At 39.4% G+C, this 16,851-nt stretch overlaps 1 protein-coding gene across 2 annotated transcripts in view; it reads right to left on the reverse strand.

Annotated features, from left to right (window-relative positions):
• LOC124555714 (vinculin) overlaps positions 1-16,851 on the reverse strand; it is a 298,529-nt gene that overhangs the window by 20,845 nt on the left and 260,833 nt on the right. The window contains exons 22-23 of one of the 2 annotated variants that reach the window (XM_047129721.1): positions 6,578-6,616; positions 5,510-5,700 (exon numbers count right to left, since the gene is read on the reverse strand). In XM_047129721.1, coding sequence (XP_046985677.1) covers positions 5,531-5,700; positions 6,578-6,616 — 209 coding nt within the window. In that variant the 3' untranslated portion in view covers positions 5,510-5,530. The remainder of the gene's footprint in view (positions 1-5,509; positions 5,701-6,577; positions 6,617-16,851) is intronic. The other variant, XM_047129722.1, reaches the window with a different exon arrangement.

Genomic DNA, 16,851 nt, shown 5'->3' on the forward strand with positions numbered 1-16,851 from the left:
GTATAGACAACTACACACAAAATTTCAGAAATCTGGTACTAATAAAATGCAGAAAAGCTAAATATGGACCTTGTCGCTATGCAGGTATGTACCGGGCAACAATTGGAGCCTAATTGATTACCGAATAACAGACGACATTTGGGACTGGATTCAAGACTTCTTTGCAGAGAGAACTCTACAAATCACTCGTAATGGAACAAAACTGGCATATGTAACGGTAATTTCAGGAGTACCCCAAAAAAGTGTAACAGGACTGTTATTTTTTGCAATAATTATATAAGTAGTAGTCAAATGAAAATGAGACAGATGGGGAAAAAAGTAAGTAAACTGTTTATTATTTCAAATGTAACCACCATAACCATTAATCCAGTTATCCCACTGTGACACAAGATGGTCATTACCCTTGATGGAAAAATGTTTGCACTTGCACGATTGTATCCACACATGCACCTCTTCATTTGAAGCAAATCGATGGCCATGAATGTCTTTCTTTAGGGCTAAAAGAATATTGTACTTGCATGGAGAGAGATTGGGACTGTATGCAGGATATGAGAGTGGTTGCCAGCAAAACTTCTGAGGAGTACTTGGAACATCCTTGGCAAAATGTGAGCAGGTCATATTGCATCAGTATGTAACTCATCTTCAAACGTGGTGAACACAGTAGTATCGATGGACACAAACTGTATCTCTACAATGACTGCCTCCCCTAACAAACTGTTTATTGACTTGCATGCATTTAATAAACCAGTAAAAGTGTAAGTGGACAAAGGAGCTGCAGTGACTTTAGTAAACACACAAACGTACGTGAACTTGGGCTCCTCTTCGCTCACACAGGTTTTACGGAAGTTGGTAGCTACAATAAACAGCAGATTCCAATCTAGGTCAGTTTTCCAAGCCTGTCTCTTAAAAATCTGTTGCTCACTCTCTCACCTTCCTTGCTGGAGATCATTCCCACAGTGCAGACGTGTTCAGGTTAGATGTGTTTAACAGTCTTGATTTCTCCATTGCTGATGACAAAAATTTTGTCAGACCAAGTTCCATATCAGAAACTGGAGTTCCTCTGCACTGAGTTTTTGTCTCTGTTTTCCCTTGTGCTTGGTTGTGCTATCTGTTTTCAGGCCGACATTACCAATTAAAGTCTGCCCCTCTCTTTTTCGGGTACGGCAGGTACTATTTCCTCCAATGAATGGGCTACGCCATTGGTCATCATTAAGAAGTTGACGGGTAAGCTTTGTATCTGTGGAGACTCCAGTGTCACAATTCATGCACATTCCATGATAGATACATACTCTTTGCCCTGTCCTGACAAGTTGCTTGCAAAATTAACAGGGGGCCACTACTTTTCCAAGTAGGTGCCTTCTTCCTGTCAATACAGCTATCATACTATACCAATATCAATGCTTCCCTTCTGGTATTGCTAGCATGCTTCAAATTTTTCAGCATTTCTTAGCACAGCTGGCAGCCTCTGTCGCTGGCTGCATCAATTATCCTCAACGATACTGTGGTTTCGGGTTCTTCCACCAAAGACTATCTTAGAAATCTTTCTGTTTTGCAGTCTGTGGGTGTCGAGTGCAATCTTAGCAAATCTAGATTCTCGCCACTTACACTTACTGTGTTCAGCACAGGTGGCCCAGCAAGTCTCTTTGTCCCCTAGCTGATGCAGCAGCATCCACTGGAGTGTCTACATGTCAATTTTGCAGGGCCATTCCTAAATCAGGATTGGCTCACTGTAGTGGATGCCTATTCCAAGTTTCCGTATGCGGCATATGCGACCATGTCCATGGCGGCCACTATTTTGGGCCTGTTCGGGAGCTTTGCAATTGAGGGATTTCCAAGTACCATAGTTACCAATAATGGCTCCTAGTTTGTTTCTCAGGAATTTGCATCGTTTTGTCTGGCTAGTGGTGTTCACCATCTTACAGCTCCCCCAATTTCATCCTCAATCTAAAGGTGAGTCTGAATGCAAGATTTAAAACTCAGATGTGGACATATGTTTCTGGCACATCCCCTGAAGCTGCTGTAGACCATTTTTTTGGGTTCATACCAATTCAGTTCAGTGGGGGGACAAGAGCCAGGTGGAGCTGCTTTGTGGACGCCGACCACAGACCATCCTTCACCTGATGCATCTGACACCATGTCCGCTGCCATCACCAGCTCGGCGAAGGTTCTGGCCGGGTGCGCCTCTCTGGTTTGTGGTTTTGGCTGCTGGTGTAACTGGGTTCCTACAGTCACCGAGCATCACCGGGGCCAGTGTCTGTGTGTCATCCACACTCATGACAGGCAGATGTACTGTCACTTTGACCAGCTGCGACCATGCACAGCGGGGTCTGTTCTGGATGGTCTACCGACTCCCCACCATTGCCACTACCGATGCCTGTTCATGTGACGCAAACGGTCAGCTTTGCACCATGGGTCGCTGCCTGCCAGACTGCTGCCTCCGCCCCGCCGCCCCCTCCCCCTTCTTGACTGCTGTTGCTGCTACAGCCCCACTGCATCTAACACCGCAGCCACCGTCGCTCTGTTGCTGGGTTCCATGAGGCCATCATCTCCAATGTCCCAGCTGATGCCCCCGGTGCCAACTGCTGAGCTTTATGAGGACTTCAGTATGGAGATGCTATCCCTGTTCTGCCCTACGGCCTCTCACAAGAGAGGGGATGGCCTACCAACCTGCCCCTCATCACTTCTGTCCCTACTTGTCAGTGACTGCAAACTATATGCTGCAGCCACTGTTGTCTTCGGAGATGAAATGGTCGTCAGTGCTATCATTGGTGTTTTCCATGACTCATAATCTCAGTCTCTCTCTCTCTCTCTCTCTCTCTCTCTCTTTTTTAACAATATCTGTGCTTTTTTTCTGTACCAATGCTTTTCTTTGTGCCTAGCATTTTCATGTTTGTATGTGGTTTTCCCACCCCCTAGAAGAGAGGAGTGCTGTACCTTCACTCATGATGCATGTGATTTCAGAGGTTGCGTGTCCATACAGTGCACAGGCCTGCTTATAGAGGCCACATGACCTGGGTCAGCCCCCTGGCATGCTCTGGTGGGCCGCCAAAGAAACAGTATTATTTAAACAATCACAAATGTGGGCTCAGCCTATTCTGTAGCCTGTATTACTGTTGTCTATACTTCGTTCATCATAAGAATAAGTCTGATGCAAAAAAACACAAACACAATGATTGATCAGCAACTGTAGCTCTCGTACATTGGTGCTGTTTCGCTCTTGGAAGTAGGTCTAGCTTATGAATTCGATATCTTATTACTAGGTCACTGTAAATGAGGCTTTAAGACATTCTGATGTATTAAGAGCCAACATTTTTTGTAATCATAGTTAAGCTGCGTAATTCTTATTTAAAAAATCATGTACAGCCACAGTCTCCGTATACGCTACTTGTGCTTTGATTGGGATGACACTGCTTCCTGCTTTGTAATGAAACACATACGCGGAATGGCGAGAAACAAGTTTTTATTTATGTTTTTCATAAGATTACAGAGAAAAATCAGCTTTGATGTTTTACGAGAAACATCATGTAACAAAAATAAGGGAGAGTACTGTAATAATATGTGTTGCGAAATTGATAGCATCGTAGATTGGTAATCGTGTGCTTGCAGGCAACAGTTCACAACTCGTTTTGGCCTACAATTTTTTTGTTTTTGTTTGATTTGAAGATTTAAATCATTTAAATAGGAAATTCATCAAATGTATGGAAATTAACTCACACTTAACCACCATTTTTCAAGAACACTGTATGTCTTCTAGTTATAATTACATATCGCACACAAAATTCTGGTTTTCATTGCACATACACTTTCTTAGTATTGATATTTTATACATGATTGTTAAAGGTTTGTTGAAATTAAGAAAACATTACACCATTAAATTTCTTGGAGAAAAACAAATACTCTTTGTCTCAATATGCCCATCGCTTTGTAGGATAGATGTGGTCTCACACGAGCCACAGTGTTAAGCACCATAGAAACATGGAAAACAAACAATTTTCATGATGTCGAGTACACTCTACAAATGCTGCATTTTTTCAGTTGTTACCTTAGCACTGCAATATGAACCCAACGGAAATGATCTGAAGCCAAGTTAAGGGATTTGTTGTGAGAAATAACTAGACTTTTAAGTTGACAAATGTACTGGAACTAATGCACGAAGCTCCCTGTCACATCATTGCCAAACGATGGAGAAATGCAGAGCAGCATGTCATAAAAGACAAGGAGGAAATGTGCATTTTTTTGGTGGCTCGGGATTCTGTTGCTGAGCGTCTCTTTATCAATATAGCAGTACTGAAATGTATTCCTTGGAGTCTGATATGGAAGGAGTTCAGAGATTACCAGATGACTGACTGTCATATCTTCAGTGGCTTCAATTTTAACTACATGGTGAAATCCCAGCAGTGCGCTTTTATGCCACATATAGCTCAGCAGAAAAATTACCCTTGTGAAAGTCAGGAATTTTCATCACTCTTGTTTTTAATTACTATACTATGTTAGTTAAGATCTAGAGTATGTTATGTTTTCCATCCTGTCACCTAAGAGGCATATCACCTGAGTTTTACCATATAGTATTTCCTTCTGTTTAAAAATTAAATGACATTCAAAGCTATATTGTTCTCAGCTCATCTCTTTTTATGTCTTCACTGCACTTATTCCCATTACTGCAGGTCAGTTGGATCACTTGCCTGACTGGCCAGTGCTGACCAAGTCAAATGCGCTGGCCTCAAATTATCGCCAAGTCGATGTATGCATACAGCATAAGACATATTCTTACTACCATACTTGACTGTACTCAAGACAGCTTGGCTTCCACTCCACATGAAACAAAATCCAATGAAGTTCCAGCAAATGTGAAAGAATACATAGTGTAATGTTTACACGAGATTTATTCTTGTGATGAACAGAGTCAATGAGTTTAGTGCTATGCACAACCTGTACTTCATTGTGTCTTATGTTTTCCTCATACCATAAATTGTGTTTGTTCTTGCTGTAGCAAATATATTCTTTGATAGCTAGCTACACATTTTCAAAATTCACCCTATGATTCTCAAATTGGTATTTGACATTCTCTGTGAGATTCCAGTTTAGTTCAGCTGCAAACAACTCAGAAAGACAAGATCAGGTATTTGACAAATGTTTCTTACAAGAGTAATTTTAGAAATAAGCACGAAGAAGCTGCCAATAATACATAATAGAAAGTGCAGTATTAGTTATTCCATAAATAATATGTTTTCTGGTGTCAAGCAGAGTTCACAATTTCACTGTCTCGCTAGAATCCAGATAGTGAACACACAGGAGGCCACAGATTGTGGCACCTGAGGTATACAAGTAGGTCAGTAGTTGAAAAATTCTGAGCAAAAATGATATCACCAATTCTGATAGAAATCCAAAAACATACCATTAAACAGAAACTATATACAGTAATTCACATTTACGTCTGAACTAAGAATTAGCAGTTCGATGAGAAAAATGTGCATACAAATAATGTGACCTCTTAAATGAAATGTTTTACCTGTTACTGGAGAAGGAAATCTCAATACTGGTACCAGGGTTGCTTACGGACCCAGCGAAGCCTGATACCAGCATCTGTTCGTATCTTTATGGAAGCTGATTCAGCAGCACGTACAGTTTCCTTCACAGATTGCATAAGGTTTTGGGCATTTCCGACAAGCATATCTGTCGCTTCCTGATCCTCTTCAGTTCCTATGAAATGTGAATCAGTTTGTAAGTCCAACTTAATGTCATCTGGACTACTTTACGAATGTTTATCAGTCAAAATGCAGAAACAATTGGATGTAATTAATTTTCCATTGCCTAACTTGTGTGTAACTGCAAAGAATGGAAGTTCTGAATAAAATTGTTTGAAAATATGGTACAAAAGTTATGTAAAACTACCGTGATGCAAATACATTAAATATAATGGCATAATTACACAGGGCAAACACTGTTCAACATACAGGTGTATGCTGAAATGAAAGAATCAAAAGTAGATGTAAGAAGAAAGCATTAAAATAAGTAAGACATTTCAAATCTGACAAGCTATTTCACAAACCTATGCCCCAAAATTGTCTTTTGTAATTATAGGACATTAAATGGATTTTGGCAAAAACAAACTACAGGTAACAGGCTTCTGGTGAGGTATCTCACAAATAATTTCCTGTGTACATTTGTTTCTCATACATATTACAGACAAAAGTAAAAGTACAAAATAAAAACCCCATTGTAATGCAAATCATGCAAGAAATACAATTTGAAAAGAAAATGCTAGTAACGTCTGTAATGATCCCTGACATGCATTAAATTTCTATTACTTCCACAAATACACATTATAACAACACAGAAGTAAATACTTCCTTAACTGGAATATTAGGGCACTCGCTTTACAGATATTTATTGTAGAGATCAAACATGTCTCCCTCCCATCAAAAATAGTAGAGTACACCACAAGTAACTACTATATCTGCAGTCCATACATTTTCATTTCTCCAACATGCAAAAATGCCAGCAAATAACCAAAAGATATGCATTAAAATTACTAAAAATGCTCAAAACACATGCTTTGAAATAAAAATAGGGTTACCCCCTCGAATCTCTCCCATGTCCATCCGTGGAATAGTTTCTGTTAGGGCAAAAGCAAACAGCATTATTAAGCAAATATACATACTTAGCCTCACTGAAAATAGAAAAAAAAGCAAAATTAATTTTAAAAAAAGAGACAAACTGGTGAGATATAGTTAGCACTACTGGGCAATACGGATTTGTAAGATTAATTGTGAAAAGTTAATGAACACTGAATGGACGATGTGATTAAATCATTACACCTCAGCCTATGTCACTGTCTATGAACTGACAATGAGTAGTGGTGAAGCAAGTAAGCAAAGGTACAGGAACAATTGTGAAGCCTTTCTGGTATCCAAGGTTGTAGTCATTACACAATCGCCACACAGAAATGTAACATACAACAGAACTTTGTCACACCTAGCTTTTAAATACTGTGAAGCTGTGTATGTTATGGGTCATGTATGTATTAGAAAATATGATGTGTTCTGTTTCTTCTGATTTGACATTCAGTTTCTTTAGTAACAGAAAGTTTATGTATTACTGATTACAAATACATAGAAAACAAAGTGGCATACACTCTCCAGGACTGTACACGTGAAACAAGACTTGTAATACTGTAGCTGTTATACCAAAGGTTCACCACATATACACATTCTGTGTCACTAAATTTACTTGTTGCAAGTACTGGAACTGTTTGCTAGGTATTATCTTTAGAATGCCAGATAATGACAGTTCATAATTTTATATATGTTTTCAGAGACTTCTAGACATCAGAAATATTAATAATTGTATTATTCTTGATAGGAAATGTTAGTTTTATACTACATAAAAAGACTTTTGATAGATATTTATGTATTCTGATAATTTTGTACATACTGAGTAATGTACCCTATCTTGTGTCATAATTTTGTTTGCTATTTTTCAATCTGCTAAATACTTTTTTTAAAATAATTATGTTTCTGCTCCCTGATTTGTTAAAAGACAGTGACTTCTATCTGCACATCCTCATTTGTTTGGGGTTAATGAACCATACAATCAACAAATAACAATAGTTGAGACTAGTGAAATAAAAATTCTTCAGATTACAAAAAAATGGAACACCAAAATGATAAGCTAGTGGCAAAACAGAACATTGACAGAAATATGCAAATTGCTGGTAACAGGAACAGAAGAGCAAGATAGATAGATGTTTGCACTAGATAACCAATCCATTTCATTTACAGCTATTTAACATCACATTTAGGTTGTCTAAATTTACAGTACCCCATGGCTGAAACAGCTCTACATTACATCACCCACTGGGTCATCTGTTTCTACTAATATCACCTGTATTATCTCATACAGCACCAATATCTACGGTCGTGAAAACTTATACCATGATACATACTCTTGCCATCCCCAAATCACTATTGACCCATCAAGGCACAGTTAATATTAACTTTTCAGATACTTACTCCACAACTTTTCATACACATATCTCATCTCACCAACTTAGTCTAGCCTGTGCCCATACTCTCAAAAGTGCAAATCCTGCACCAGTCTCTTCTACTTCTTTTGGGATCTCTTCTTACCTTCACACATATTCCATCTACCCACTTCTAACTCAACCATCCCTCTTTTCTCTTACCTTCATATCTTGCTGTGCCTGACCATTATTTGAAACTGCTGCTGGTTGTATTGCCACTTACACACATTTGTTCTGACCTTCCACCAAGTCTTTGTTTATTATTAACTCCTCTATCTTACTTCATGCCCTTCAGTTTCCCCAGCCACTAAACAGACTACATGTCTCTACTAACAAACTAAGAACTATGCTGTTTTCTCTGATTCTGTCCATTTCCTATTTTACGTAATATTTTGCTGCCTCCTCCTCCTCCTCCTTGTTCTCCTTTTTTAATTACCCATAACAGGTCTGTCTTTTTTGTAAAATTTTATTCCATTACTAGTTCTGTTTATTTTCTATCACATGTAAGTATGCGTGATAGGACTTGGTTACAACATGATATTCAAACATCATATTCAAAGTGAGCTGATAGATTTCCTCAATAGGGGTATCCATTACCGAATTTTGTTTCTTTGAAAATACAAGGAGCGGCTAAATGTTCCAAATAAATATTCATTTTAGTAGGATAATATTGCAGGGAATAGGTGTTTGAGGGCAGTGAAGGAATGTCTGAATTTATGGAAAGAAAATTTTAATAACTGTAATATACTATTCTGCCAGTTGTAACTTCAGAAACTTTTTGGGAAAACTTGAAAATGTGTTAAGAATCTGATTTAGAGAAAAATATAAGTTAATGTAATTCAAAGGTTTAAATGCACTTTGTGGGGTATTTGGCTGAGAGGAAAGTAGCATAACTCCATCTTTTCTCATTCAGTTTTCTGCCCAATGAGAAATTTTTCAGCAAGAATAAAGGGAAGAAGATGAACAGGAATGGAAAATATTTTCAATGGTGTCTCATTCGCGGATCATTCACAAAGAAATGAGTCACTAATGAGTTATATCATCATCATCATCATCGTTATCACCATCAGGAATCAGGAAATGATCTCATAGTAAGAGGTTTTAAAACAGAGGTGCACAGTACAATGTTACTGTAGAAAATTATAACAAGCCCATCTAAGGATAAACATCCGTAAAACTTGTGGAAGACCATTAATGCAAAGGAGTGCACTGTGCCCATACCAAAGACAATTGAATATTTTTTCCAAGAGATTATTATTTACTACGCAAGTATGCACATGAAAAATTCACCAGTCAGCAGTCTGACTGCTGTCCTCTGTCAAGACATGAAATTGAAGTCAGGACATGAAACTCTCCCTCGCCCCACAGCCTGCCTGTACTGCAAGTTGACCAGTGCCCATTTGGCTCCGTTCATGCTAACTGCCTAGTGTTTTGTGCTTGGTGACATTTTAAATAATAGTTACACAAACACAGCGATCATTTTACTTTTGAAATTATTGTGTGTGTGTGTGTGTGTGTGTGTGTGTGTGTGTGTGTGTGTGTGTTTCTTACCATGGAGATAACAGCAAGTTCAAGTAAAGATGAAACTAATTTTGAGTAGGTTCATTACTAAATTTTTCATGTGAAAATACTTCACTGGCAAAAAGCAAGGACATTTATTTAATTTTGGAAAAGTTGTCGAAAGAAGAAATAGTAATTTTAGTTTGGCATTCTAATAAGCAGCACAGTGAAACAGATGATACTTGTTCCCATCATTTGTGTTATTTTTTAAAGTATTTTGAAAAAAAAAAAAACAAACAAACTAAAAGTCTTGTTGCGATAGATTTAAGAAACATTCTGTACCTTTAACAAAGAAGAAAGATTTGAGGATAATTACTCTGGGAGAAACAAAATATGTTAAGGAAAATAAGAACATTATTTTAGTGCCAGGAAAGCTGTTGTGCTGTTGAATGAGGCAATGAAGCAAATGAGAGTGAAATAACCAATGCAAAAAGAGTAGTAGAAGGAGAAGGAGAAAAGTTGAATGAAACTCTTTCAGGGTTGGCTGTGACACCACTTAAACTGCAGTCATTATTTACGCAATCGAAGAAACAATATGCTAAAAAAAGTTTATTAAGAGATATTTATTACATTTTATACACAAAACACAACTGCAAAAGCAATGGGCAGTGTGGACCATTAAAGGCATAGGAGTACCGTATACCATACAGAATAAAATGGCAACTACAGCACGACCTGTGGGACTATCAAGAGCAATAAGCAGTATCTTGTTATAGACAATATTCTAAGATCAAAGGAAATTTTATTAGAGGGACTAACCACACGATGTATGTCAATAAAACATAACTTGCAGAACAAAATCAAATTAATATGAAATAAAAGTTTATCTCAAGGTAGCAAAGGAAAGCATCTGATATCAAATTACTGAAATCAGTAAGCAAGGATGGCTGTGGAATTATAAGAACATGCAAACTGTCAATGATCATTCATTGTTAACTGCATGTAAAAATGAATTAGAATGTCTATTAAACAAACAGGTACATAGAGGAAATATTTATGTCCCAGACGCACACCCCGAAGATGATAGAATAGATCTTTTCCAGACAGACTTAAATCTTCACTAGAAATTGGAAGTAGATGAAGTTAACAATTAGAAAGTAATATAATTATTACAAGAGTTCTCAAAACTTTTTGAAAAGCAATGTATAGCATACAATAGGTGCTACTTATTTTAGTTATCATAATTGACTGTCACCCAGTTTGATTATAGGAAAGACTCATCCACAGATAATGCAGTTTCGTCCTGTTTGAAGGTCTGTTAAAAATTTGATCAAGTGTCCACTGGGTATCGTATGTGATTTTCCAACAGCTTACAAGCATTTTTAGACTATCCTCATGTACCAAATAATTTAGAGTCTTATGGAAAAAGGGGGAAAGTGTATAGTTCTTGTTTTCACTCAGATTTTTGTAAGAAGGAGGACAAAGTTAAGTTAACCAGTCAAGTAACTGAAAACGCAACCACATCTACTAAGAGCACTAACATGTGTTCGAGTGTTTCCCTGGGTTCCAGTTTAGGATTACTTCGCATTGAAGACTTACTACCAAGTGTACTAGATAACTGCAAAAATCTTATTTATTACAAACATTAATGTCATAGAGTCAGGTTAGGAATTGCATAATAAAGTAAAAGTAAACAATGGAAAGTCAAGGCTGAACTATAAACAATTGTGGGAAGGATAGATTACTACTCACTGTAAAGATGACACATTGAGTTGCAGAAAGGCACAATGAAAAAACTGTTAGATATTGAGCTTCCAACCAAAGCCTCCATCAGAAATGAAAAACATGCATGTATTCACACAAGCAAGCACACCTTGCACACACATTACCACTAACTATGGCTGCTTAAGCCAGACAAACTGTAATGCATCAAATGGTAGCAAAAATCTTTAATAGCATGTGGATGGGGGAGGGATAGCAGGGTACAGGTGGGGGAAGATGAAACAGTGCTGCCTGGCAGAGCATGCAAAGATTAGAGGCAGCAGATAAGGCTACCTGGTACTGCAGCAGCAGACTGTGGGAGAGTGAGGTAAGGGGGAAGAAAAGGGATCAGAAAGGTGAGGAGCAGAGAAGTGGAAAAGGTCAGTGGGTGCACTGTAGGAGAGCAGTGCACAATGAGGGTGAGGGGACTTGAATTGGGAGAAGGTGATGGGCAGAGGGGACAGAAACTGTTGAGTGGAGGGTGCGGGGACAATAGGTTACCATACACTGAGGCCGAGATGATTTCAGGAGTGAATAATGTGTTGTACGGATAGCTACCATCTGTGCAGTTCGGAAAAGCTGGTGGTGGAGGGGTGGATCCAGATGGCCTGGGTTGTCAGGGTGGTTCATTTTGCTCTTGGCCACAGTTTGGCAGTGGGGTCATTCCACCCCAAATCATCCAGCCAAAAGTAGATATAAGACCCAATGTTTCTGGATTTGTTCCAAAATTTGTGTGTGAAATGTATGCATAGAGATAAGAAAATATTCCAGGTTTCATCCAATTCAAACAAGTCACCGTTTAAAGTTTTAGGCTAAGTGTATTTCTCAGGATGATTGAGACGTAACTAACTGGCGGGGTTCTGAGTTGGAACAATTTTATCTTATATTAAAATCAAAACAAGTTTTATCTGTTCAAAATGTACAGAAAGGCTGTTTTAAGATTCAAAATGGTTATAGTAGAGGTTATATAGAAGTAAAAGGTTTTAAAACTATAACTTAGAAGATGAGCTACTTAAAATACTAATTTATTAGTACATTTTTTGTTATGTATTTTTAAATTGGGACAAAGATTTTACTGTAGTTGAAGTTTTTTGTTTTATTTAGCTGAAGTTTAAGTCAAGAAACATACAACAGTTTTGGAGTCATGAGAAGTGTGTTGAAGTTCAGATACGGCAGTACTACTATGCAAGTATGTACATGAAAAATTCACTAGTCAGCGGTCTGACTGCTGTCTTCTGTCAAGACATGAAATTCAAGTCAGGATATGAAACTCTCCCTCCCCCCACAGATTGCCTGTACAGCAAGTCTATCAGTGTGCACTTGGCTCCGTTCAAGTTATCTGCCTAGTGTTATGTGCTTGGTGACATTTTAAATAATTGTTATACAAACACAGTTATCATTTTACTTTTGAAACTAGTGTGTGTGTGTGTGTGTGTGTGTGTGTGTGTGTGTGTGTGTGTGTGTGTGTGTGTGTGTGTTTGTGTTTGTTTCTTACCATGGAGATAACAGCAAGTTCAAGTAAAGATGAAACTAATTTTAAGTGTACAGTAGGTTCATTACTAAATTTTTCATGTAAAAATACTTCACTGACAAAAAGCAAAGACATTTATTTAATTTTGGAAAAGTTGTCTAAAGCAGAAATAGAAATTTTAGTCTGGCATACTAATAAGCAGTACAGCGACAGTTGATATTTGTTCCCAACATTTGTGTTATTTTTCAAAGTATTTTGAAGAAGGAAAAAAAACTAAAAATCCTGTTGTGATAGATTTAAGAAACATTCTGTACCTTTCACAATGAAGAAAGATTTGAGGATAATTACTCTGGAAAAGCAGAATATGTTAAGGAAAATAAGAACATTATTTTAGTGCCAGGAAAGCAGTTGTGCAGTACATGTACAAAACTGTTGAATAGGGCAACACCTAGTTTAGATTATGAAGATATTGCTCTACTTGAAAGTCATGAAGCAAATGAGAGTAAATCAACCAATGCAAAAAGACTACTAAAGACAAAAGTTGAACGAAACACTTTTAGGATTGGATGTGACGCCACTTAAACTTCAGACTTTATGTACCCAATTGAAGAGAAAACATGCTAAAAAGAAGATTAAAAAGGCAAAAGACCAGGTTTTCAAAAAGCTGTCATTTGTTTTGAAAGTACAAGAATCCAACAATTCAAGTGAATCTGACAATACAACTCAAGGTAACGAACTGAAGACAAAATCTGAGGATCTTGATCAGGCGCGGCTCGTAATTAAAGGCTCTGAGGCGGAGCCACCCCAAAATATATGTTAAAGTAAATTTCGCAAGAACATATTACAAAATTTAAATTATCAGGACGAATTTTGCACATTTCCCATTCCGATTAAAATAACGATGGTCAACGTTTTTGGAACTGTTTGTATCGATAGATGTTTTCCGAACGGTTAGTAGTGTTTAGGCTGCGCCTCGGAACATCCGTAAGCTGCATGCGGTATGGGGGCGTGGCTTCTACATAGTACTGCTCTTTATGGGCAACCCGAAGGCTCAGAGCTTGCAGCCTAAGGGTGTCATACCAACCACCACATGTTTTTCACGTTCCACTATCTATGTAATAAAGGAATGCAGAGTGGCCGAAACTTCACTATCCAATCTCTGTGTCTGCACATCTCTACTATGCTTCGATGCATCATTAATCGACGTTTAGTATTATTGTTTTGATAATGTTTTACATAGTTGTTTTGTTTCTACCATTGGCTATTTTATCCACATTTACAATAAGTTTGCAAATATCCCGCCAGAGTGCACTAGACTACTGTAACTACAGGCTCTCTAACCGTAACAACAGTACTGCCATCTAGCGAGAGTTTCATAAGTGATTAGAGGACAAAGTGTGCAAAATTTGTCCCGTGACTTTACTTTCCTTGCTTGCTGATGCTGACTGCTTTTGTTGATATCGTGTGATATTAGCAAGTTTCTTTTTCGGAGTGTATTTTGCAATATTTTAGTGAGTTTTACTTGCTTGTGAATATCTGCGACATACCGCGAGTGTGAAACCAGCGCAATATGAATTCAGTGTGCAATTTAATAGGTAAAAACTTGGAACACGGCCATAGGATGCAAGTGAAAGAACTTGGTGCACCCAGACCCAATCTAATGATCAATCAAGAACAGAAACAGTGCAAATCTAGGCAAGTATACAAACGCAGTTTTAATAGAGCAATGTACGATGCAGCTGAGTGGTTGCGTGGTTGTGAAGTGAAAAATGCATTTTTCTGTTTCACCTGCCTTCGTACAAATAGTACTGATAGTGCCTGGACTGAAACTGGTATCACTGACTTAAAGAATTTTCACGCAAAGGTGAAAAAACATAATTCCAGCGAAAAACATTTAACTTCGAGCTTTGGAGGTAAACTACAATAAACGCTTTAAATTTAGAACTGAAAACACCAAAAATATTAAGCAGCCGCAAAGTTAACATTCATCACATTAAAGATCTCTCCGCAACGCGTCTTTTCATATGATTTGCTGCAAAGTGTCAGAAAATGTAATGATGACGTATAAAAACACTAACCAAAGATTTTAACTCAAAGTTAGCTTCTAATGATATTTAATAAATTAATACCTGATTATACACTCCTGGAAATTGAAATAAGAACACCGTGAATTCATTGTCCCAGGAAGGGGAAACTTTATTGACACATTCCTGGGGTCAGATACATCACATGATCACACTGACAGAACCACAGGCACATAGACACAGGCAACAGAGCATGCACAATGTCGGCACTAGTACAGTGTATATCCACCTTTCGCAGCAATGCAGGCTGCTATTCTCCCATGGAGACGATCGTAGAGATGCTGGATGTAGTCCTGTGGAACGGCTTGCCATGCCATTTCCACCTGGCGCCTCAGTTGGACCAGCGTTCGTGCTGGATGTGCAGACCGCGTGAGACGACGCTTCATCCAGTCCCAAACATGCTCAATGGGGGACAGATCCGGAGATCTTGCTGGCCAGAGTAGTTGACTTACACCTTCTAGAGCACGTCGGGTGGCACGGGATACATGCGGACGTGCATTGTCCTGTTGGAACAGCAAGTTCCCTTGCCGGTCTAGGAATGGTAGAACGATGGGTTCGATGACGGTTTGGATGTACCGTGCACTATTCAGTGTCCCCTCGACGATCACCAGTGGTGTACGGCCAGTGTAGGAGATCGCTCCCCACACCATGATGCCGGGTGTTGGCCCTGTGTGCCTCGGTCGTATGCAGTCCTGATTGTGGCGCTCACCTGCACGGCGCCAAACACGCATACGACCATCATTGGCACCAAGGCAGAAGCGACTCTCATCGCTGAAGACGACACGTCTCCATTCGTCCCTCCATTCACGCCTGTCGCGACACCACTGGAGGCGGGCTGCACGATGTTGGGGCGTGAGCGGAAGACGGCCTAACGGTGTGCGGGACCGTAGCCCAGCTTCATGGAGACGGTTGCGAATGGTCCTCGCCGATACCCCAGGAGCAACAGTGTCCCTAATTTGCTGGGAAGTGGCGGTGCGGTCCCCTACGGCACTGCGTAGGATCCTACGGTCTTGGCGTGCATCCGTGCGTCGCTGCGGTCCGGTCCCAGGTCGACGGGCACGTGCACCTTCCGCCGACCACTGGCGACAACATCGATGTACTGTGGAGACCTCACGCCCCACGTGTTGAGCAATTCGGCGGTACGTCCACCCGGCCTCCCGCATGCCCACTATACGCCCTCGCTCAAAGTCCGTCAACTGCACATACGGTTCACGTCCACGCTGTCGTGGCATGCTACCAGTGTTAAAGACTGCGATGGAGCTCTGTATGCCACGGCAAACTGGCTGACACTGATGGCGGCGGTGCACAAATGCTGCGCAGCTAGAGCCATTCGACGGCCAACACCGCGGTTCCTGGTGTGTCCGCTGTGCCGTGCGTGTGATCATTGCTTGTACAGCCCTCTCGCAGTGTCCGGAGCAAGTATGGTGGGTCTGACACACCGGTGTCAATGTGTTCTTTTTTCCATTTCCAGGAGTGTAGAAGACAAAGTACGTAAAATTATGGGTAGAGAGTGATCTGTCCGCCCTCCTCCCCCTGAATTCTTAGTTGTTTATGTCAGACTAATCTGTAACGTAACCAGAGGTCTATATTGGCTCCGACTGATACATGCCGCAGCCTTCCCCACTATAGAAACCACGAGCCGCGCCTGATCTTGATCATTTAGTGGATGTTATAAAAAAAAGAAACTCAAGACAAACTTAACCAAATGGGAGAAAATACAGATATTAACAATCACTCCAAAAGCAGCGGGAAAAAGTAATCTATCAGAATATTTAGTGCAAAAAGCCAGAACGCTTGCAAACGAGAAAGGTATTTTGGCTTTGACAGAACTCAAACATGCCAGAACCCTTCCTCCAAGAAACAATAGACACTGTCCAACTGTTTTATGAAGATGATGAATTTTCTTACATGTTGCCAGGTGCTAAAGACAAAGTTAGTATGGGAAAAAAAACTTACAAGCAGAAAAGAATTCTTTTATGCAACTTAGAAGAACTATTTATTGAGTTTAAAGA

The sequence above is a fragment of the Schistocerca americana genome, chromosome X (assembly GCF_021461395.2).
Source record: "Schistocerca americana isolate TAMUIC-IGC-003095 chromosome X, iqSchAmer2.1, whole genome shotgun sequence".
Classification (NCBI taxonomy): domain Eukaryota; kingdom Metazoa; phylum Arthropoda; class Insecta; order Orthoptera; family Acrididae; genus Schistocerca; species Schistocerca americana.